The sequence below is a fragment of the Myxine glutinosa genome, chromosome 1 (assembly GCF_964187855.1).
Source record: "Myxine glutinosa chromosome 1, kmMyxGlut1.1, whole genome shotgun sequence".
Classification (NCBI taxonomy): domain Eukaryota; kingdom Metazoa; phylum Chordata; class Myxini; order Myxiniformes; family Myxinidae; genus Myxine; species Myxine glutinosa.
The window spans coordinates 115,172,660-115,195,564 of NC_136261.1; the positions used below are offsets into that span (position 1 = coordinate 115,172,660).

Consider the following 22,905-nt stretch of genomic DNA (forward strand, 5'->3'; position numbering starts at 1 on the left):
AATACGGAACAAGACCATGACCGACGCATCACCAGAAACCCTGGGCACATCATTCCCTGGTCCAGGAGTTGACGCTTGAGCATAAACCAAACACAGAAATATTTTACAGATGAATACGAGAGATCAATTTAATTATTGCATTTAGGAAAACATTTGATTGAAAAGAGATACCTGATTGACAGAGCAGCTATACCTTGATAAGAGAGATTCATGAGTAACACTGCATGCTACACCTGGCTACAGGTGGCCGATATCAATACAGAATCTCGAAACAAGCCCTGACTGTTATCATCCCTGATATGTGTGATACAATGAGCCAGGAGAACTACTTGCAGGTAAGGAGAAAAACCAGGAAGAATATTTAAAAAATTAATTCATATACTGTATTATGTAAAACATAGAAAGTGATTAAAGCACAAAAAGGCAAAATTAAAGAACTAATATAAGCGAAACTAAAATCGACCAAACATTTCTAAATATGTATAATATTTATTTAATAACAGTGTGGGTTCGAATGAGAGACATTTCAGACAGATTTTGAAATGGTTTACCTTTATTTCCCCCAACACAAGCATTCCCTCCCCTGCCGCAGCAACAACAAACAATGAATAAATGCTCAGGTATCAACTGATTTTTAGATAATGACTTGATAATAGCACAGTCCAGATTGTAACAACCAATTGTAGTTCACATGATAAAACGGTTCACATTGCTTGGAGGTTGAGCCCGTCTCTATTGTAAGTGACCAATCGCACAAGTGCTGGCAACTTGTTGAAGAAAGCCGCATAAAGTATATAGGATTCGGTTTCGAGCAACTCGAGTGTGCAACTGCGCACTCATGATGGACCTGAGTGAAGCCGTGTCAAATCCCTGTTTATTTATTTGTCCGATCACTGGAGCTGGTGCAATTCCTGGAGCATTTCCTGAATTTTTTTTTTCTTTTTTACAGAGCCAGGTCAATTCTGAACTGCGCTGAGGTCATGGTAGTGTACAAGGCCTTCATCGGAAGTACCGTAGAATAGAGCTCCTAACTCTGGGCTTGCACAGCTGTTTCTCACATTCTTCATGAGAGGCGATTGTGTCATATGATTGGCATCATCATTGCCAGAGGCAAAGTGCCAGGATATACCTTCAGCCCACGATACAGGTTTGTAGACTGCTTAGTTGCCTTACTCAACCTGTTCCGTCTTACCTCCCTGCATTCCAACACCCCCCCGCCCCCCTTCCCCAATGTCACATGTAATTATTCCAGAAACACATGCTCACCCATCCCTCCATCCCTCTATTCTCTTATCTGTACAACCGAAGTCCGAGTGTCTGTTGTCCCATGCCCCTCTCTCCCAATCATTCAAAGGCATGTGCTGCCTATAGTCACCTCATGCTTTCCCCCCAAATTATTTGTACTCTCAATGACCCCTCCCTCCCCACCCCACATTCCCTTCCTGCCACTCATCTCACTCCCCATTCCCCACAAATCAAATCCTGCATTTTCCTATTTGGAAGCATTTTACTGCTCAGTAGTGTTGTTCTAGACACCCAGTGTTCCTATGAATGATGAATACAATAACATCCATTCGCATTAAATCAAACGTTCACATTAGTTTCCTTCCTTAATATCATCAATAAATACTCGTGTGGATGATTCCACATTTAAAGTTGCTCCAATGCACTTTTCCAAGCTTCGATTCCTTTTGCACGGTTACAATAAGATATGCTTGAATGTGGGCAAAAGGGAATTTTTTTTTAAAATGCCTGTTTAGTGTTCTCACCTGAACCAAGAAAGAGATCACGATGCTCAGAACCCAGGTTCAGATTCTATTTACTTGGATGTATTTGTCCATTGTGTACGATGAACATCGATACATACTGTCTTTGTCCTGCATGTGATCTATGTACTTGTTCCACCATGAGCCTCAGATAAATGTTTAAATAAATAGCTTTTTATGACAATTTTGACCGATTTGACACTTGCAATGTAGGGAATTTTCTTTTGTACACTTTTGCATTTATTAAAGGTATCATGAAAGGTAATTTGTGTTTTGTTTCTATATCAGTCACATTCAGATTTTTTTTACGGCAGTGTTTGGCTCATTGTGTGAGAATCACCTGCTGCTGTTGCTACAACAGGCACGAGACTACCATAGCATCACCTCCTCGCAGAATCCTCCTCATAAGGCTGTGTGAGTGCTTGTTGCAGACAAAGTTTTCACAGGGGCAGGTGAAGATGTGGGTGAGGGTAAGCCGAGAAGGGAATAACGCTCAGCTGGTGGTGTTGCAAAGTAGACCCTTTGACCCTCGGAATAGCGCTCTTCCACTGGAATAACGTCCCGGTAGGTCCAGTCCTGCGGCAACAAAAATAGCAATGTCCTCATATCTTTGATGTTGACCTGCCAATGCTCGCTTTTCCAAACAATATCATGCTGCACTTGTCCAAAACAAATAAACAAAATAAAATTCTGGTAACGTCCCTTCTTCGTTTTACGGATGCAACACATGGCTACTGGGTAGATCAATGGCTGGGGGCACGACTGTGCCACTGATGCAATGTCCTCTGCTGGTTAGGGTTGGAATCTAAAATAAAATTCAGTGTACCAGCTATAGCTCACCTACTCTTTACGAAGGACACCGTGGGATCTGTAACGTTCACCAACTAATGCTGGCAGACGGCTTAGAAGCGCGTGTGCATACCTGTGGGCCATCCTGTCAGCCCAGTGATATCCCTTTCCAGTTATCATAATTACACTCACGTGTCTGATTTGCAGAACGAATCAACAGACATCTAAGCAAGAAACACTCATTGCCCAGTTTCCTGTCTCAGAGGAAGTTGATATAATCAGCTGTCAGAATCAACAGCTCCATTTGCATGATCTAGTGCTATAGGTACCTAAACCATGAGCCAATCCTGGATAAACATCTTATACCCCCACCCTTAAGCAGATTTTGATTTGTGTTTAAAGGTGTCCAAATCTCATGGTAAATCCTACTTCGGGTGTCCAATTACTCTGTGGTGCATAAGGCAGGAACATGCACTTTTATAACCTTGCAGTGCTACCCAGGTACCGGCTGCGAATGAGCTACAAAAGAGCAAGATGTTGTTGCAAAGTTCCTTTTTATTGTGATACAGCAAGGTCCACACTGGCATTAGCATAGTATACAGGGTGGGGATAGGCAGAGATATTCTCTTCCACAACACAGTTTAGCTGAGCTATATGAAAGACAGATAGTGCTGTGTAAAATAGATACTTGAGAAAATAAGGATTCTTTTAATTTGCATCATACTCAGTCATCTCGTCATCACACAACTGTCTACTATTGGTGGGCACACAAGGGCTCTGTCAATAGACTCTGCCTGATCCTTTGATGAACATCCTGCATCTGAGATGTTCTCTAGTCCGGGGTCCAAAACCCACCCACTCAAAGTTGGCATCATCTTTCCTGTATCCCCATCTCAGCATATTTGCGTTACACCTTCCATTTGCCATGAACATGGTCTATTCAGGCTGTGCCAAGCTGTCACTGATTGATCGGTGCATGGTGGGAGTTCAGTTGAATAAATCCCAGGACCAGTTACTCACATACAATGTTCATTTGTCCCTCGCCCCCTTTTGTTTGGTCGAAAACGTCAAGAGTGAGGACACCATCGATGAGAATGCAACAGCACAAAAGGAACAGAAAATGTGGGAGGGGGGCAAAAAAAAGGCAGGGTTGAGGGACAAAATAGAGGGAGACGTGGACAAATAAAGGAAAATGGGAAAGAATGAGGGGTAGCAGAGGATACACTGGGTGGATAATGTGGATATGGAAGGAAAATTTGGAAATAGGTGGGCTTGGGGGGTTAACGGGGGTAGAAAAGATTATGGTTTTGGGTTGAGGATTATCTTATATGGAGGTGAACAGCAGTCTTGAAGACCTGGTGGAAAGAATGAGATTGAAGAGGATGTGGAAGTTGGTTCCATTGGCAGGACAAAGGGATATAAATGAGTGGAGGTGAGCAGCGGTTCTGGATTTAGGTAGGTTTAGCAGAAGAGCGATAATGTTGGACCGTGTGTGTCCTGAAGAAACCTGAAGGGAACAAAGCATGGAAAGAGCAGAGGGTGCAAGACCAGAAAGGAGGCGGTAGAACACAGAGACCACTTTGTGTATGTAGCTGAAACTTTACTCATACCATCTGTTACGGATCCGTCACTTCCACCATTGTTGTTATTATATACTTGTAGGATTTTTAGTTTCAAGTAATATGGTTGTTAAGATTTTTGTGTGAAATGGAGATGACTTTAGTTAAAGGTAAAAAGAAATGTTTGTGAAGGAAAAAGGAAAACATGGCAAAGAAACCGGAAGAGAGAGGAGGAGATCGGAGGGAGAGAAGACGGCCATGAGAGAGATACAGCCATAAGTCGCATCGAGGCTGCGAGCGGACTTTTTTGATATTGGTCGCGAATGAGCTGAGGCTTCCCGTGAAAGGGATTGCCCGCGGATCGTCACATATTGCGATATCACCAAGTGTGAGCTAATTTTAGAGGGAAAGCAAGAGCCTCCATTACAGGCCGGTCGGCCGTTTTGTCCTCGAAGAGGCTGTCCGCCTGGTGCTTCGTGTTTTGTCATTGTGATTCCCATATCGACATCATTGTGTGGATCGCAGTTGGTTTCCATATCGGCTTAATCATTGGTGGGCGTGGATTGCGCTCACGTTTTGGGGGATTGTTACCCCCATGCCGCCAGCTGCCCGACCTCTCACGTCGCAACTCCACGTTCGCAGACGCGCCGATACCTGCCTGTTCTCATCGTTCTGCACAACTTCAACCTCCAACCAGCGTTGGGATTTGTGCACAGACTTTGGGGAATGTTACATTCCACTCATGTTTGGTGTATCGTGAGTTGATTGATTTGAGAGCATTGGGGGAATGATGGTACCATCATATGTATTGTTCATTTGATGCAAGTGATATTTTCATTGTAGTACTTTCTTTAAGAGTGTTATTATTGTGTATGTGAGACTTCTTAATACAATTACTTGTTTTGTTCTACAATTGCATTGGTGTGGTTTTACCATGGTTTATTAGAACACTCAAAATAACAAATCTTTCTGCCGCTTTCCCTCTCAAGACTCTGAGGGGCACCGCAACTGGATTTTGGGGAGGTAACTCGTAACGCATCCCAAACCTAACATTTTACAGGACTTTGAGCTGCTAAGTTCCACGGGTTGCATGAGTTGTAATTTTAACAATAAGCTATTTATACACGTTAACACAGCGTTTGTCCAAGGAGGTCAAGACAAATCCCTTGGGGAAGAGGAATATTAGTATTAATTTTATAATACTGATATCATGCTATTATCATTATTGTTGTTATTACTTTTCTTATTAGATGTGACCATGAAAAAACGCCACAATTAGCTACACCTTAAAATGGATTTTGCCCAAGGTGGAAAACCCCCTTTGTTAGGGGGTAGGGGAGGGCAAATGAAATCACTACAACCTCCATCATGCGAACCTTAATCCTCCTGTCAAGTTGGTTTGAGATTGGATGAGTAACGACCGATGGTATTGCAGTCAGACAGACATCAAATTGCATATTTTAATTTGATGACGAATTATGCAGAAACAATTTTTGTATTTGTAGCCTGTGGGACCAATCATTAGTCGCCGTCAGAGAAAATTAATTGGTTCCACCCCTTTTGGCTTTATAAGCTACCTGTGCAGGCATGTCGGGAGACGGCAGGGCGTGGTGGAGGCGATCGGGCTGCGTGATCCTCGTTTCGTTTTCGTTGCGGTCTCGTCGCTCGCACTTCCGGGCTCGATTCCTGGTCCAGATTAAATTCCCGCAAGTAGGAATAAATGGAGAGTCTCTCGGGAGAGGATGGGGAGGGGTCTTTTAAATCTGTTAGTAAACCTCGGAAGAGAGAGAGGGGAGGCCAGGTGTCCTCTGATTAGGTGTCCCCAGTTGGGAAGCCCAAGCGTAGGGCTTCCCTCGCCCAGGCCTCTGGCAACCCCGTTGATTCGCTCGATAAGTTTGTGGTCATGGTGGCGGCCGTTGAGAGGCCTAATCGTCTGGGTCCGTCCAACCCTATAAAGTTGGCAGAGCTCATAAAGAAAGAGTTCGGGGAAGTAGTGTCTGCGAAAGTGCTTCGGTCGGGCGACCTGCTCCTTGAGTGCAAGTCAGCCGGGCAAAGGGACAAGGTGTTGAAAGCAACCCATTTTGGTGAGGTCTGTGTTTCGTGTCAAATCCCGAAGTACATGAGAGAATGTCGTGGTGTCATCTATGGGGTGGATTCATCCATAGAAATTGAAGAGATTAAGAGTTACTTGGCCTCCAGTGGAGTGACTGATGCTCGCCGTCTTACCACATTCAGGGAGGGAGAGAAGGTGAACACCTTATCTGTCTTGTTGTCCTTCAGTGGTCCTTGCCTTCCATAAAAGGTAGTGCTTGGCTATTTGGCCTTCACGGTAAGAGATTACATACCGGCTCCTCTTAGATGCTACAAGTGTCGGAGGTTTGGGCATACGGCCCCAGCTTGTCGGGGCAAGGTTCACTGCAGCAGATGCAATGGGGATCATGAGCGTAGCGCTTGCCCGAGTGAGCAAATGCATTGTGGGAATTGTGGTGGGGCGCACAGCTCTGCTTTCCGAGGCTGCCCGGTTTTTCAAAAAGCAGCGCTTATTCAGCAGGTAAAGGTAAAGGAAAAATTAACTTACGCTGAAGCCGCTTCGAAAGTTTCTGGGACTAAATCTGCCTCGTATGCAGGTTTGCGTAACTCTAATCCCATTGGCTCGGTGAAGGTCGCTACTAAAACAGTAGGAGTCCAGACTGAAACTGAGCGAGTCGAGTGTCGATCAGAGAGAGCCAAATCTGATTCAGATTTAAATATTTCTAAAGACGCGTTTATTGCGTTTATTTCCGAATCTATCAACTGCTCTGCAGTAGCGTCTTGTCAAACGGACAAAATCCGTGCTGTGTCGGTTGCCGCGGCTAAGCATCTGGGTTGGGAGGAATTTTCCATTGGTCAGATCCACGCTCTGTTGGGGCACAAGAGGAGCGGGTCGAAGTCCAGGCCTCAGAAAGATCCCCCCTTTCTTGAGGACTGAGGCTCCTTCAATGGAATGCGAAAAGTTTACCTGCTCACGGTTCAGAGTTTATTAAATTTTTAAGTGATCTCATAGTAAAACCAGATATAATATGTATCCAAGAAACTTGGTTAAAGAGCCACATTTCATATAGGATTCCAAATTATTTGTTCATTCGCAGGGATAAGCCATGGGGGCAGTGGGGGGGGGGGGGTGTGGGGTTTTTGTGAGGTCCGGAGTTCCTCATAGGGTTATTGATTGTCATGTGGAGTTGGAGTGTAATGTGGTTTTATTTCCTAGCCCTAGTGAGACCTTCTCAGTGGTTAACTTTTATAATCCGTGTCTCTCTTTGAATGTTCTTGCGCTTAAAGAGGTTTTATGCAAGTGCGAAGGGTCAATCTTTTGGTGCGGTGACTTCAACAGCCACAACACTCTATGGGGCTCTAAGGTCACGGACAGTAATGGTTCTTGTGTGGAGAAGGTGATGGACGACCTTGACTTAGTAATACTGAACGATGGCAGTGGAACTTTCATAAATCCTGGCTCTGGTCGGTCTTCCCCTCTTGACCTCACGATAGTCTCTGCCTCGCTTGCAGCAAGGTGTGAATGGAGGGTTCTTCCAGATAGTCTGGGTAGTGACCACCTTCCGGTGGCCACTCACCTCAAATTGGAGAGAGATCTGGAGGGGTTGGATAGGCCTCCCTCTTGGAGTCTCTCCAGGGCTAATTGGGGTAAGTTTTCCAGATGTTGCTCCGAGGTGGTCAAGCCTGAATTATTTAACGAGAATCCTGATATCTTCAGTAATAGTTTAGTCAAAGGAGTTTATCGCAGTGCTCTCGAGTCTATCCCCACTTGTAAAGGTCAGATCGGTCAGAGAATTAAAGTTCCCTGGTGGAATGAGGATTGCACGAGGGCCATTAAGGCCAGAAAGTCTTCCTTTAAAAAAGTTAGGAAATCCTTGCTGCTTCAAGATGCTATCGAGTTCAAGAGAAGAAGAGCTCAAGCTCAGCGGGTAATTAAACGCGCCAAGTCAGAGTATTGGCGAGCATTTTGTGCGTCTATTAATCTGGACACCTCCATTAGTTCTGTTTGGCATAGGGTTAGAAGTATGTGTGGTAGGAATGGTGGAGGGTGGTCGATAGCTCGGTTGGTCAGCAATAACGCCCCTGTTTATTCAAGCCAGGAGAAGGCCACTGCTTTAGCGTCCTTCTTTTCAGATCAGTCAGGTGATGATCCTGTCGATTCGGAGTCAGGTGAAGCCAAGCGTCGGTTTGTCTCCCAGCACAAAGACATTCTCTGTGATGTGAGCCCGGATAACTCCCCGCTTAACATGGATTTCTCTCTGGGTGAATTAAAGCAGGTCATTTCCAAGTTTCCAAGTTTGCTTCAAAAAGGGGACCAAAAAAAACAACAACTACCACGGTCCCCGAAAAGGCCAACCCCCGCTTTGCGGGGAAAAATGGCCTCTAAACGGTGGGTTTTTTTTTTTTTTCCAAGTCCAAGAATAGTGCTCCTGACTCTGATTCGCTCATGCACTCCATGTTCAAGCACATGGATCATAGTGTCTTGGAAGTGTTTCAGGTGTTGATCAATAAGGTCTGGGCTTCAGGTAGGCTCCCTGGTGCGTGGAAGCATTCCATAATCATTCCTGTTCTAAAGCCTGGTAAGGATCCTACAGACCCATCCTCTTATCGCCCTATAGCTCTTATTTCTGTTGTTAGCAAACTTATGGAGAAGATGGTTAATGAACGCCTGATATTTTACTTAGAAAAGAATAATCTGCTCAATAGATGTCAGAGTGGATTCAGGAGGGGTCGGTCCTCTTCAGATCAAATAGTCTCTCTGGCGAATGACATTAGGAAGGCTTTCATCGTCCGCGAGTCGGTGCTGGGGGTTTTCCTTGATATTCAGAAGGCCTATGATTCTGTCTGGAGGGACGGTCTTCTGTTTAAGATTCACCAGTTAGGCATCAGGGGCAGACTTTTCTGGTGGGTCCGTGATTTCCTGTCTGGCAGATCTTTTCAAGTGTGTGTTGGTGCTGCTCTGTCCTCCGTGTTTCTCACTAAAAAGGGTATTCCTCAGGGTAGTTGTATTAGTCCCACCCTTTTCAACATAATGATAAATGATGTTGCCTCTCTTCCAGGGGTGCGGGGCAATTTGTCTTTGTTTGCCGATGATATAGCAATCTGTGTTCGGGGCAGGAACTGTGCGTTCATCTCCAAGCGCCTTCAGGCTGATGTTGTCAGTATTGAGCAGTGGGCTGCAAAATGGGGTTTTGCCATCTCTGGGCCTAAGTCTAAGCTTGGAATCTTTACTCTCAAGAGAAAGGTTGAGGACGTCAGATTAACAGTCAATGGCACGGCCCTAAAAGTCTCTCCGGTGGTCCCCTTTTTTGGGGGGGTGATCTTTGATAAGGGCTTAACCTGGAATGCCCATTGTGCCAAACTTGTAGCAAAGTGCTCGAAGGGTCTCAACCTTCTCCGTTGTATCTCGGGTACTTCTTGGGGTGCCCACCAGGATAGCCTCCTTATCTTGTACAGAGCTCTAATACGTTCGCACTTTGATTACGGGTGTCAAGCCTTTTGGGACATGTCCCTGTCCATCCGGAGGAGGTTGGAAGGAGTTCAGTCCAAAGCTCTCCGCATATGTCTTGGTGCCTTTAAAAGCTCTCCAGTGAGCGCTCTCCTGGTTGAAGCGGGTGAGCTGCCTTTGTCACTTCGATGGGAAGTGTCTATTCTCAAATACTGGTCCAAATGTATTTCCTTCGGGGTAAATCATCCTGGCAGTTCTCTGTTCCTGGATTGCTGGGAGTATCATGCTCCCGGTAATCTCAGTCGGCTTCCCCCTTTTGGTCTCAAGTGTGTTAGGGCGGTTAAAGGGTTGGGGTTGGACCTCCTCCTCGGTTAACACAGCCAATAAAGTGTCCCTATGGCCGCCTTGGACCCTAGTGGTTCCAAGAATTCACTTGGATTTACAGAGTATGACAGACAGGGACAATCCCGTCGCGACAAGTAACATGGCTGTGGAATTCATTCACAAGTTCTGGAGTCAATCTCTCCATGCTTATACAGATGGCTCCAAAGATCCGGGTCTTGGCCGTACTGCGGCTGCCTTCTGCATCCCTGATGTGAAGGTGACCAAGGCTTTCAGGCTTTCAGACCGCCTGTCGGTATTTTTGGCAGAACTTTATGCAATTGTTTTGGCTCTTGAATGGATTATAGACTTTTATCCCCCTCAGCGCGGTCATATTTTCCGACTCTATCTTGGCTCTGACAGCGCTTAGGTCGTTCCAGCCTGGCAGTAGGAACGAATTGGTTCTTGAGGTAATTCATCTCGTAAGTTTGGCCCATTGGAGGGGCACGGTCGTCGATCTATGCTGGGTCCCGGCCCATGTGGGCATTGCAGGCAACGAAGTGTGTGATCAGGCGGCCAAACGCGCCCTCAATCTGGATTTCGAAACCCCAGTTCCGCTAGGCCAGGCAGACCTCTCTAATTTAATTAAACAGAAAATTAATGTTATATGGCAAAGTCAGTGGGACTCCTCCCCTAAGGGGAGGTGGTGTCACAAGGTGCATCCATCGATCGTGTCCTTGGGGTCGTCTCCCCGGCTCCCTCGCAGGGAGCAGTCTATCTTATCTCGACTTAGAATTGGACATTGTTTTCTCAATTTTTATCTTCACAGGAACGGGTGCCATCCCTCGGGGTGGTGCGATCGGTGTAAGGTTCCCGAAGATCTGGACCATGTTTTTTCCTTTTGTCCGTGTTATAATAATGCTAGATCTCGTCTTCAGCTTTCTGTCCGCGGAATGGGGATCACGTGGTCAGGTCTGCCGGAAGCCTTTTGCTGGCTGGATCTGAAACATCCTGGGTTTTGTAGAACAGTTTTAAAGTTTATCAAAGAGACGGGGTTAGCAGTGTGAGTCTCTAGTTTTTCTCGTGTTAACCTCCTGGTTGGTTTGTTTGGATGTTAGGGGGCATGGCGTATATAGAGCCTCGCGGCTCTGAAAGCGCCAGTAAACCTCAAAAAAGAAGAAGAAGATGTCGGGAGACTACTATTGCTCGGGTCCTCTGTGATAGGACTTCCTGGTTGTCCCAGCTAGGGTGCTGTGCTCGGGTGCGTCTGCTCAAGAAGTGTATTTCCAAGTTTTTGTACTCCAGTGAATTCCTGGCTGTCCAGTGGGTGTGTGCATGTAACCGGCAGACAAAGGTAGGCTTGCATTGAGTATGTGACGCCATTTTGTTCTTTTTATGTATAAATGGAAGACGGACGCTGTTGTTAAATGGTAACCGCATTATGTGTTCACTGTCTCAGCAGAGGTGCGGTGGAGTGTTTCCACCGTGTTCTGGGTAACCCCTGATCTCTTGTGAAAAGGATATGTGATTTTGTTTTTAATATGTCGTGTAAACAATTAGCGTTTTGTGTATATATCAAATTAGCGTTATAAGGCAGCCAGGAAGGCTGCAAAGAAAGAGGTAGCAAAGGCGCTGGAGGCATGTAGGAAAATGTTCGGAGAACGCTTGGATTCGGAAGAGGGTCAGAAAGCAGTATTCAGGATTGCAAAGCAGATAGCGAAAGAGAGGTGTGATGTGATGGGGGTGAGTTGCTTGAAGGATGAAGTGGGACAAATCGTTGTCGACGCAGATGGAATTAAAGGAAGATGGAAAAGATATATGGAAATGCTGTTGAATACAGAGAATGAATGGGATGGCAACATAGAGAGTAACCCAGTTTTAGGACCGGCAGAGAAGATAACTGAGAAGGAAGTTGAGGAAGCGAGAAAAGCAATGAAGAGTGGAAAAGCGGGAGGGCCGACGGGAGTTGTGGGAGATATGTTGAAGGCAGCAGGAAGTTGGGGTGTGAAGAGAATGACAGAGATCTGTAATCTGGTGGTGAAAGAAGGCCGCATTCCAGTGGATTGGGAACTGAGTACCCTCGTCCCTCTATACAAGGGGAAAGGTGACCCTCTGGAGTATGGCTCGTACCGAGCGATAAAGTTATTGGAGCATGGAATGAAGGTATTGGAAAGGGTGTTGGAGAGGAGGATAAGGAAGAAAGTGAAGATCGACGAAATGCAGTTTGGATTTATGCCAGGAAGAGGAACGACAGATGCGCTTTTCATTGTGAGGCAGTTGCAGGAGAAGTACATGGAGAAGAGGAAGAAGTTGTTTTTGGGGTTTGTTGATCTGGAGAAAGCATTCGATAGGGTTCCACGCAAAGTATTGACATGGGCATTGAGGAAGTTAGGAGTGGAGGAATGGTTGATCAAAGTAGTGATGGCAATGTACAAAAGAGCGCGCACAGCTGTAAGGACGAAGGACGGGAACAGTGGTGAGTTTGAGGTGAAGGTGGGAGTGCATCAGGGGTCGGTACTAAGTCCACCACTATTTGTAGCTGTGATGGAGGTGCTGGCTCAGAACGTAAAGGAGGGTTTACCGTGGGAGTTGTTGTATGCAGATGATCTGGTGTTGATTGCGGAAAGTATGGATGGACTGAAGGAAAAGATGAACAAGTGGAAGGAATGTATGGAGACAAAAGGTCTGAAGGTGAATATCGGAAAGACGAAGGTGATGGCAAGTGGTAATGCATGTGGTGAGGTGGAAAGAACTGGGAAGAGGCCGTGTGCTGTGTGCAGGAAGGGTGTCGGAGTGAACTCCATTCAATGTACAATGTGCGCTGAGTGGGTTCATCAAAAATGTAGTGGTCTGAGAGGGTCATTTACCAGTGTGGCAGCTACATTCAAATGTAAGGTGTGCACAGAGGGAGCTGCAGATGGAGGAAATGTTGAGTTGGATCTTGGAGACGGCGTGAAGCTGGAAGGTGTGAAAACATTTTGCTACCTCTGAGACATGCTGAATGGAGAAGGTGGATCAGACTCGGCAACGGTTGCTCGAGTGAGATGTGCATGGAAGAGGTTTCGGGAACTGAGTGGCGTGCTGATGAGGAGGAGAGTGTCGCTGAAGCTGAAGGGAAAGGTGTATGCTGCATGTGTGAGAAGTGTTATGATTTATGGGAGCGAGACATGGGTAATGAACGTAGGGCAGCAACGAAGGCTGGAAAGGGTGGAAATGGGAATGGTTCGATGGATGTGCGGAGTATCGTTGAGAGAGAGGAAGACAAATGATGAATTGCGAAAGATGATGGGAATATTGCCTGTGATTGATGCTGTGAAGAGGAACAGGCTGAGATGGTTTGGTCATGTGTTGAGGAAGGATGAAAGTGACTGGTTGAGAAGAGTGATGGAAATTGATGTAGAAGGAAGTAGAAGATGGGGAAGACCGAGAAAGACTTGGCTAAAGATGGTGGAAGAAGAAATGCGGGCAAGGGGGTTAACAAGGAGAGATGCAGAAAATCGGGCAAAATGGGGAAGATTGTCATGGGGACTGCAAGGCCAACCCCCGCTCTAGCAGGGAAAATGGCCTTAAAATGCATGTTGTAAAATGCATGTTGTATAGTTGATTTGTATATTTATATTGGTGGGTAGTTGGGCTAAGTTAAACCCTTTTGGGGATGCTTTTAAGTATGAGAAAGGTAATTTTATGTTTTCTTTACAGATATTTGTTCAGTGCTGTCAGCTGCTGTTCTTTTGATAGGTTTTATTACTTGGCTGCTATTCATCGTTTGGGATATTCTCACGTTTAATAAAGTATTGTATTGTGCTCTCCTACCAAACTTTCAAATAAATTCTATTAATTTGAAGTGTCTGTTTGTTCAGTTAATTGAACACTTACCTTTGGGGAATTGCTTTCAAATTACTTATTTAGTGTCTCCTACCCCATATAGGGGGGAGTGGTGTAGTCTGTAGACACACTACCAGGAGCCCTGGACTCCCCTGGGGGGTCACACTGTCACATATTCATTCATAACTGGAGAGATCAAACTAAACACTTATAGTTGAAGGAGGTTACATGTCAGGAATACCTGCAAAAAATATGTACAAATCAAAACTAACTGGTTGCACAAGTATTCAGCCCCTCAGGTCCCTCACCCCTCCCCACCCCTGAATACGGATCAGGATTAGATAATTTTTAAAAGGTGATTCTTCACCATTGAGCGGCACAGCTAAAAATTAATAAGTTATGCACCATCGGTAGATTTGTGCTATCGACCGATCGAGGGTTAGATATCGATCGATATTTCCTACAAACAAAGGGTGGAAATGCGAATGGTTCGATGGATGTGTGGAGTATCATTGAGAGAGAGGAAGTCAAATGATGAATTGCGAAAGATGATGGGAATAGAGCCTGTGATGGATGCTGTGAAGAGGAACAGGTTGAGATGGTTTGGTCATGTGTTGAGGAAGGATGAAAGTGACTGGTTGAGAAGAGTGATGGAAATGAATGTAGAAGGAAGTAGAGGACGGGGAAGACCGAGAAAGACTTGGCTTAAGATGGTGGAAGAAGAAATGCGGGCAAGGGGGTTAACAAGGAGAGATGCAGAAAATAGGGTAAAATGGAGAAGATTGTCATGGGGACCGCAAGGCTAACCCCCGCTCTAGCAGGGAAAATGGCCTTAAAATGCATGTTGTTGTTGTTGTTGTATTTTCCCACAAACAATCCTGACGCAAATTGATCGATGGCGCTGCACTATCCAGCGATGATACGCATCCATTGATGGTGAAAAACGATGCCTGCGCCATCTACGATTGGTCAATAGTGCAAATCTACCGATGGCGCGTAACAAATATATAACATGATATTTCAAACGTTTTGGACGACTTATGACAAAACTTGGTGCATGAGTTGGTTAGGTGACAATAACAAGCCGATTCGATTTTGGTTCAGGTCCAGATCTGGTCCAGATCGGTGATATACAAAACGTAAACTGTTCAGCCTGGCGGAGGTGTGCGATCTACCGAGTGCCATTCTGGTTTAGCCATGATTTATTCGAACCTCATCATAAGAAAAGTGCTCAGTTATTTTTGCATTCATAACAGCCTCTTTCATCGTTTCTGCATCAGATGGCAGCACTTGGAGATGTCTCTCCCTTTCATATGACAGTTGACATGGTATAGCGATTCCAATCCAGCACTGGATTATAGAGCATCTACGAGTCAAAGTCTAGGTTCGGGGTAGAGCTACATGGCAGAAGAGATAAGGCAATTAGTGGTGCTGTAACTAAGACAACATCCGTTTGACCAAACAGAGGGCCAAATGAGAGAGAGAGGGAAGGAAATGCAGCAACCTGAAAATAGGTGGGGGTTGCGGATATAAAATATCATGGGTAGTAGTGGTATACTACCAGAAAAGTCTGAGATGCAAGAGTGGAGACTAAGGAAGGAGGTTCTTGTCAAGCACATCAACAATATTAGGTTCTTGTCAAGTCAAGCACTCTCTACCAAATTTCGGCCAAATCCAGCCACAACATTTTGATATATCTTGTTCACAAACAGACAGACAGGGGTGAAAATATAATGTTACATTTGGAGGGGGTACACAAGGATTACCTTTGAACCAGGTAGAATGCATAGATTAGTGTGCTCCGATTGTCGTGAAGAAGAAGAACCACCACCCATTGTAATAAGTAGGGTATTTGTATTAGACCGGACTGTCGAGTTGAGCTTGTACCTTCGTCCCCATCACAAGGGGTGTGGCTTGTTAATTAGCTTAGGGATTATTGGTAAATTAATTCCCTGTGTGTCGATGCCTCTGTAATGTATTCCTTTATTCCTTATGACACCGCACTAGACACTCGGCAAAATCACCCAATAACTACATTAATTAATAATAAAACTAACCTGAAACCCAGATCGAGCACTACTGCTGCTGATTACCCAGACTTGAAAATCCCACAGGACAGGCAGCTTTGTGAGGCCACGTCCCGAAGAGCCATGATTGGTCGGGGTTTTGATTGACAAGCACTGGTGGAGGTGGGACGGACTGGTTGGATGAGATAGGGACGGCAGATGAGGAGAGAGCGGCGCGTAGAAAGGACTTGGAGCAGCGGACATTTTCCGTTCTCGGTTTGGGTCTGGCAGTGAAAGGTTGTGTACTGGCATCTTCTCCTCCTTCCCCTCTTACTTCTGGCATTTGGGGATTGAGAGCGAACGTTCCCTCTTGGGTCTTCTCGTTCCAAAAGCGATAGTGGACGGTTGTGCTTTGCTCTCTGCACGGGGAAGATTGATCGTGAGCGGCCGTGGTGGGACATCTTGCTGGTGGTTGTGAGGAGGAAGAGCCGCGGCCCGGGAACTGGGGTTTTCCATGCAGAGGACTGGTGGACGAGCACTGCGTGCAAGAGCAGGCTGCACGCCTGATGTTCGCTTCACGTGGAAGGCCTACTCCGGACCAACGAGAGCGGCCTTGTGAACGAGGGCGACTGAGGCCTTCTTCCCGCCAAAGCACGAGCCGCCTCCGGATTGAGCGCTGACGATTATTGACGAGACACCCCAGCGAGTTGAGCTAAGTCCCCTACTAAATAACACATTTATTTTCCAGTTCTTTTTCCCTTCGTCTGTTTTTCGAGTCTGTCTGTGGGGACGTCCCATATAGGAATTTAGTTTTATTTTGTACCGGCAATCTCCTAATAAAGCCGGTATTTCTTTCTTTTTTACATTTCAAACTCGTTTCGTTTGAGTTATTTATTGCAGGTTCGAGGACTGCCGGTGGGACCCGCGAAGGTAAGCTCTCCGGTTTCTCCCCTCCCTCCCCCCCCCCCCGGCAGTCCTGTTCTAGGAGGTAACAAGAACAGCACTCAGTAGAGAGCATACCTCCACCAGGTGAACAGTTTACGTTTTGTATCCCAGAGTAGACCAGAAAAACAATACAGAATCACATTCAATCAAAATCATCCATCCACAACTTTTTGAGATATCCTGCTTTGTATCGTTTTTGGCCATACCTCCCATTGATGAAGAATCACTTTAAAAATTATACCAGCGGGTCTTCACCAAAAGAGAATAGATTCTTGCTTGTCACACACAGCCTGTCCACCAAGTTTCGTCCAAATCCGTACATAACTTTTTGAGATATCCTGTAATATGTTGGTTTTAGTGCTATCACACAATGGTGAAGAATCACTTAAAATTAAATAATACTTATCTGAATCCATATTCAGATCTTCACCAAAATCGAAGATTCTTCCTTGTCACACACACAACCTGTCCACAAAGTTTCGTCCAAATCCGTCCATAACTTTTTGAGATATCCTGCTATGTATCGTTTTTGGTCCTATCTCCCAATGGTGAAGAATCACTTTAAAAATTCTAGTAGCCGGAACCGAATCCAGATCGTCACCAAAATCTAATCATTTTGTCCTTGTCAAATATGCTACCTCTCTGCCGAATTTCGTCCGAACCCTTCCACAACTTTTTGAGATATATTGTTCACAAACAAACAGACAAACAGACACAGACACAGACATGAAAACATAACCTCCATCCACCTTTGGTGGCGGAGGTAACCAGCGCCGGCCCTATGAACACTCACGGCAACTAAGCCCCGCCCACATGAACACTATGGGCAACAGGCCCTGCCCAGTAGCGGCGGATGATCAGTGGGCGGAGAAGAAGGCCGGCAGGCCACGCCCCGAGGGACATGATTGGTTCTCACTCAGGAGGAAGAGGAGTGCGCCGACAAGAAGCTGGTCATTTTGGTGCTGAGTTGAGTGTGTGCGCTTTTGGAGGGCTAGTGAAGCATTTGTTGTGTCGGCAGCATTTACAAAGAGGTTTCGGCTGTGGTGCTCTATGGGGGAGCTGGAGGCCATGTTGTGCTCTTCCAGGGAGTGGAACCTGAAAGGAGGCAGTCTTCACTGGCTATGGGCATCTTCACCGCGTGGGCTTTTCGTCAGCGGTCGCCATGTGTGCTTCCTGAGCCTCGTCACCACCACTCCTCAAAAAGGGCTATTTGAGGCCAAAGCTGAGTGTCGGACAGCCAAAAAGGGATTTTATTTAGTTTCATCTCCCCTTGACTGTTTTTGAGTCTGTATGTGGAGGTACCTTAGTTATGCATTTTATTTACTACTACTACTACTGCGCCGAGCAAGCTCGGCATTCCATGACACGTTTCTTCCATTCATCTCTGTCACTCATGGCATTAGGTAGTTCGTTAACCAGACACCCAGTATCATTTGTAAGCTGATCTATATATGTTTTCACAGGTCTCCCTGGTGCCTGTTTGCCATGAGTTGGTAACCAAAGTGAAACATCGCTTGCGAGCTCATCTTTGTTTCTCCAGCAGTGCCCAGCGAATCTTAAATCTGCCTTGATGTATGGTTACACTGATTGGTGGGATTTTTGCATACAATTCATATTTTGTGGGGTGCTCTTTCCATGAGATGTTAAGGGCTGCTCTGAGCATGCGAGTGTATGCACCATCCAGGGCCTTTTCTAGTGACGATGTCAAGGTCCATGTAATTGCCCCATATACAAGAACTGATTCAACAGCTGCTCTAAAGAAGTTTCGTTTCAGCTCCATTGGAAGCGCAGATTTCCAAATCTTTCCCAGACTATTTAAAGCTCCCCAAGCCTTTCCAAGTCTGATGTCGACATCTCTTTTTGTGGAGGCGATGTTGCTTCCCAGGTATGTGAATTCGTCAACCTTTTTGATGTTTTCACCATTGAATGATTTTGTCTACAACTTGATCTTGATTAAGACTGATGTACTCTGTCTTTGACGCATTTATGTATAGACCAATTTGGCTGGCTACTTCTTCAATCTTGTGTAGTAGTGTCGCTGCATCATTGTTATAGTCTGCTAGAACCGCAAGATCATCTGCATAATCTGCATCTGTAATCTTCTTGGATGGGTATCGCCGACTTTTCCGTTTACTTAGGGTAAATCCAAGTTCATTGTTGGTGTCTATTGCTTTGCGTAGCACATAATCGAGACATATTATGAATAAATAGGGAGCGAGGGTATCACCGTGTAAAACTCCTGCCATGATGTCAAAACAGTCTGTATCGCCGTCAAGTGATCGGACTATTGCATGCGAGTTCTTATACAGCATCATGATGGCATTAACTGTCTCCTGAGGTATCCCGAATGCTGGCAGTATCTCCTTAATCTTACCTCGATGGATGGAGTCGAAAGCGTTCGAGAAATCAATAAATAGGAAAACAGCAGAAAGATTTTTAGCTTTAACGCCTTCAAGAAGACGTCTAATAGTAAGGATTTGCCCGGAGGTCGACCTACTAGTACGAAAGCCATTTTGATTTTTTTCGCAGAACTGGTTCTAGATGCGGTCTGATTCTGTTTAATAACATCAGGTTGTATATTTTGGCCGCTATTGATGTTAGAGTGATTCCTCGATCGTTTTTTGTGAGCCCTAGGTCGCCTTTTTTCTGGAAAGACAATATACATCCTTCTGTCCATCTATCTATTGGATTTTGATGGTATACCGCATTACACAAATTCAGTAAAATCTCATCGAATTCACCTAGTTTCCAAATCTCGGCTGGAATGTCATCTAGACAACAGGCTTTCCCGTTTTGAATGTTTTAAAGAGCTTTATGGAGTTCATCTATGGTGAAGGGACCTTTTTTGATGTCGAGTTCATCTGAAATCACAGGAGTTATTACTTCATCCTTGATTGTAGGTGGCTTCCCTAATAAGCTTTGGAAATGCTCTTGGCAGAGTTTCAATCGTTCTTCTTGGCTGGATGCTTTTAGTTTGGATTTGTTTACGCATTTCCGTCCGCTTATCTCGTTTACAGTTTTCCAGGCCACAGCAGATTGCTTGTGCATTTTATTTACCTCAACATTAATTTTGATATTTCCGTCCTGCATTTATTTTCATTAAATTATTTGTTGAATTTACTGTCGTGTTTACTTGTTTGTTGTTTCGGAATAAATCTGTGTGTTCCGTTCAGGTAAACGCTTCGCCTCCCTTCATTCTGCACGTGACAAAAGTACCGCCATAGTTCGGGGTGCCGCCTTGGGAGTAAAACTGTCTCGGTTATCCGTCACCCAGCGGTCTTAACCACTGGTGACAGGACAATATTAGAGGGATGCACCGCAAGGCTTGCCACGAACCCGACATGATCATATGCATTCCAGGACCTTTGACCGGATTTAGCATTTGCCAGCCCTGCAGCGACCTCTTGAAAAAGCATTATGCTGCAACAAAGCTATGAATTGGACCTTGGTGAAAGTCAATGTGCAACACACCTGCCAGTGGAAGTTGAACTTTTCCAACAGAAGGACGCGATCCTGTTGCGACGGCACACAGTCCGGGGCTGGCTGGCGGGTCAGGCTAGTCGCATCGGTGCTGGGAAAAAATATTGCACCCCGCAGCGCGAACCAGCCACCGTAGTGAGGGTGCATACACACTCCATAAATTTTCTGCACTCAGAGGAAAATAAATAAAAGAAATGTTCATTTCTTGCAGTTCACGTTTCACTTGTAGGAAGTGTATATGAAGGAGTTTCAAAATATCAAAATCACTTGTGCACAGCGATGATTAACAGATGTTTAAATGCAAAAGTGTTGGGAAAAAAATTTGCACAGTGGAAAAAAAGGAGTTGGTGGTACTTATAGGAATTAAGAGTCCAACAATTTGAAGGTACAAACATGCAGCTGTGCCGTTCTCCACTCTGATTCTATGGAAACAGCTGCAGAGGACGTTTTTGCACCTTGTTCATTCCTCTGTCATCTAATAGCAAACTTGCCGTGCCCTTGCTCCATGGGTCTTCCAGAAGATCATGACGCTGGTAGTAAAAGGCCGCGCCAGCCACATGTGCAGCCGTCTGGACCAGTATGCGTGGCCTCCGGCTCACTGGCTCTACATCATAATCGTGCAGCACTACCCATGGATCGCCACCGCATACTGCCTGTACACCCGCATGCAAGAGGTGCACACATTTGTGGAACAGCATGAAATGCTCGCATTGTATGGACTTAATTTGTATGTCACACAGGCCTTCACATCATTTTGAAAAATACGAACCAAGTACAACTAGGAAATATAATTATAAGCAAATGGGTCGATGGATATGCCACCGCCTGCAGACGTTGTCAACCCGTTGTTACATTTGATCTCGATGAGATACAAGTTGAAGAAAGACAACATCAGATGTTTCTAACTCAAGTAGTAATTTGCAAAAAGATTCTCAAATGGCAAAAGTGAAGACCTTTGATCTGTTGCATTCAAAAATCGAATCAGCTTATCTTTGTATTACAGTCCATATTTGCGGCAAGTTTGGGTGAAATCCCAAGCTTGAGTGGTTGAAATTTGGTTGAAATCCCTTCAATGGTTCTCAATTTACCTCATGATAAGAAACCGATAACAGACGGACGGACATCTCCTAACATTGGTCGTAGGTGGACATTAAAGATCCTACAGCGTGGCTCATGAAGAATAGGTGATGCATCACAGGTACCCTGAACAAGTTTTGAATTCCTGCCTTGATTGAGATTGACTGCTGGGAGTGAAAGGCAATGGCAAACCACCCAGCTTAACGCTTAACCTTTACCAATAAACTGCTTCAGTCGTAATGACTCTTTCAATTATTGTACACTGATTGAATGTGTGCAGAGGCATAACGATCTAATAATGGGATTGGTGATGTATCAAATAATCAGCTGTGCCAATTTCAACAATGAAGATATCTTTAAATAAACATGAAGACAGCTTTTTGTTTCCCCTTCTCCTCCAATGTGTTGGCACTTTTATCATCGGACCATAATGCATGGTTACGAGAGTGGATGTCCCAATGCACCCTGTATTCAAATACACCTCAGTTTCCCCTCCAAAAAATCCCAAACGCACACCTTAGCTGCTTGATCAAGGTAAAAAGCCACACAGCTGTCCACGGGGTCACGCGGGGGTGCCTCCATTCGCTCCTTTAAACCCTCCAAAAAGGGCAAAAATGCACGGTCATACATGCCAGGTGCGCTGATTACGAGTACAGCCAAAGATCCAGGTGGCTGTTGAAGATGGAATGCACTGCCTATCTGTTCATTGTACCAGGAAACCTAAACAGAAAATGATACAAGAAAATAACATAAGTACAGTGATGATGCTTTATATACCAGCAAAGAACCTGTCTGTAATTCACTTTTACATATATGGCTTACATCACAAGGATATACAAAATCCAAATTGACTTTAGCATAGGAGGAGGCCATTCATCCGACCATGCCTGCACTACACCACCACAGTATCCATCACTCATCCAACACACAAGCACTACCTACAAGTCTTGCCAATATCCCGGCGGTACCCCTCCATCTGTAATGCTTGTAGATACCTATCTATTTCAAATTTAAATCTATCTACCCCCTTTACTGCCACTACCTTTCTGGGGAGATCATTCCATGTATTAACTACTCTCAGGGTGAAAAACCCTTGCCTAAAAATTGTCCCAACTCTCATCTTGTTTACTTTCAGGCTGTGACCTCTGGACCTGGTCCTGTCACTATCTATTCTACTGAAAAACTATTCTTCACCTATTTTATCCCCTCTTCATCATCTCAAACATCTCTATCATATCCCCTCGTAACCACCTCCTTCAAATGTCTTTTACTCGCTTCTCATAGGTGAGTCTAGCTAGGCCCACAATCGATCGAGTCACTCTGCACTGAAAACCCTGTCAGTCTCAGCTATGTCTTTCCTCAGGTGTGGTGACTGAAACTGCACATAAGATGCTTGAAGATACCTTACTAAATTCCTTTAGTGCTAACTCTACCTCCTTCGATATGTGTATATATATATATATATATATATATATATATATATATATATATATATATATATATATATATATATATATATATACACAGTCACGTGAAAAAGTAAGTACACCCCATGTAAAGTTTTGACTTTTTCCAACATATTTCAACATACAGCTATTTGATCTTCATTTCAACAATATTGATAGATAAAGGTGATATAATATAACAAATATCATGAA

At 44.9% G+C, this 22,905-nt stretch overlaps 1 protein-coding gene across 1 annotated transcript in view; it reads right to left on the reverse strand.

Moving 5' to 3' along the window:
- Positions 1-535: 535 nt before the first annotated feature.
- MMACHC (metabolism of cobalamin associated C) overlaps positions 536-22,905 on the reverse strand; it is a 50,422-nt gene continuing 28,052 nt past the window's right edge. The window contains exons 2-5 of the mRNA XM_068117503.2: positions 21,764-21,967; positions 20,662-20,823; positions 20,162-20,335; positions 536-2,342 (exon numbers count right to left, since the gene is read on the reverse strand). Of these exons, the coding sequence (XP_067973604.2) occupies positions 2,169-2,342; positions 20,162-20,335; positions 20,662-20,823; positions 21,764-21,967 (714 nt within the window). The 3' untranslated portion in view covers positions 536-2,168. The remainder of the gene's footprint in view (positions 2,343-20,161; positions 20,336-20,661; positions 20,824-21,763; positions 21,968-22,905) is intronic.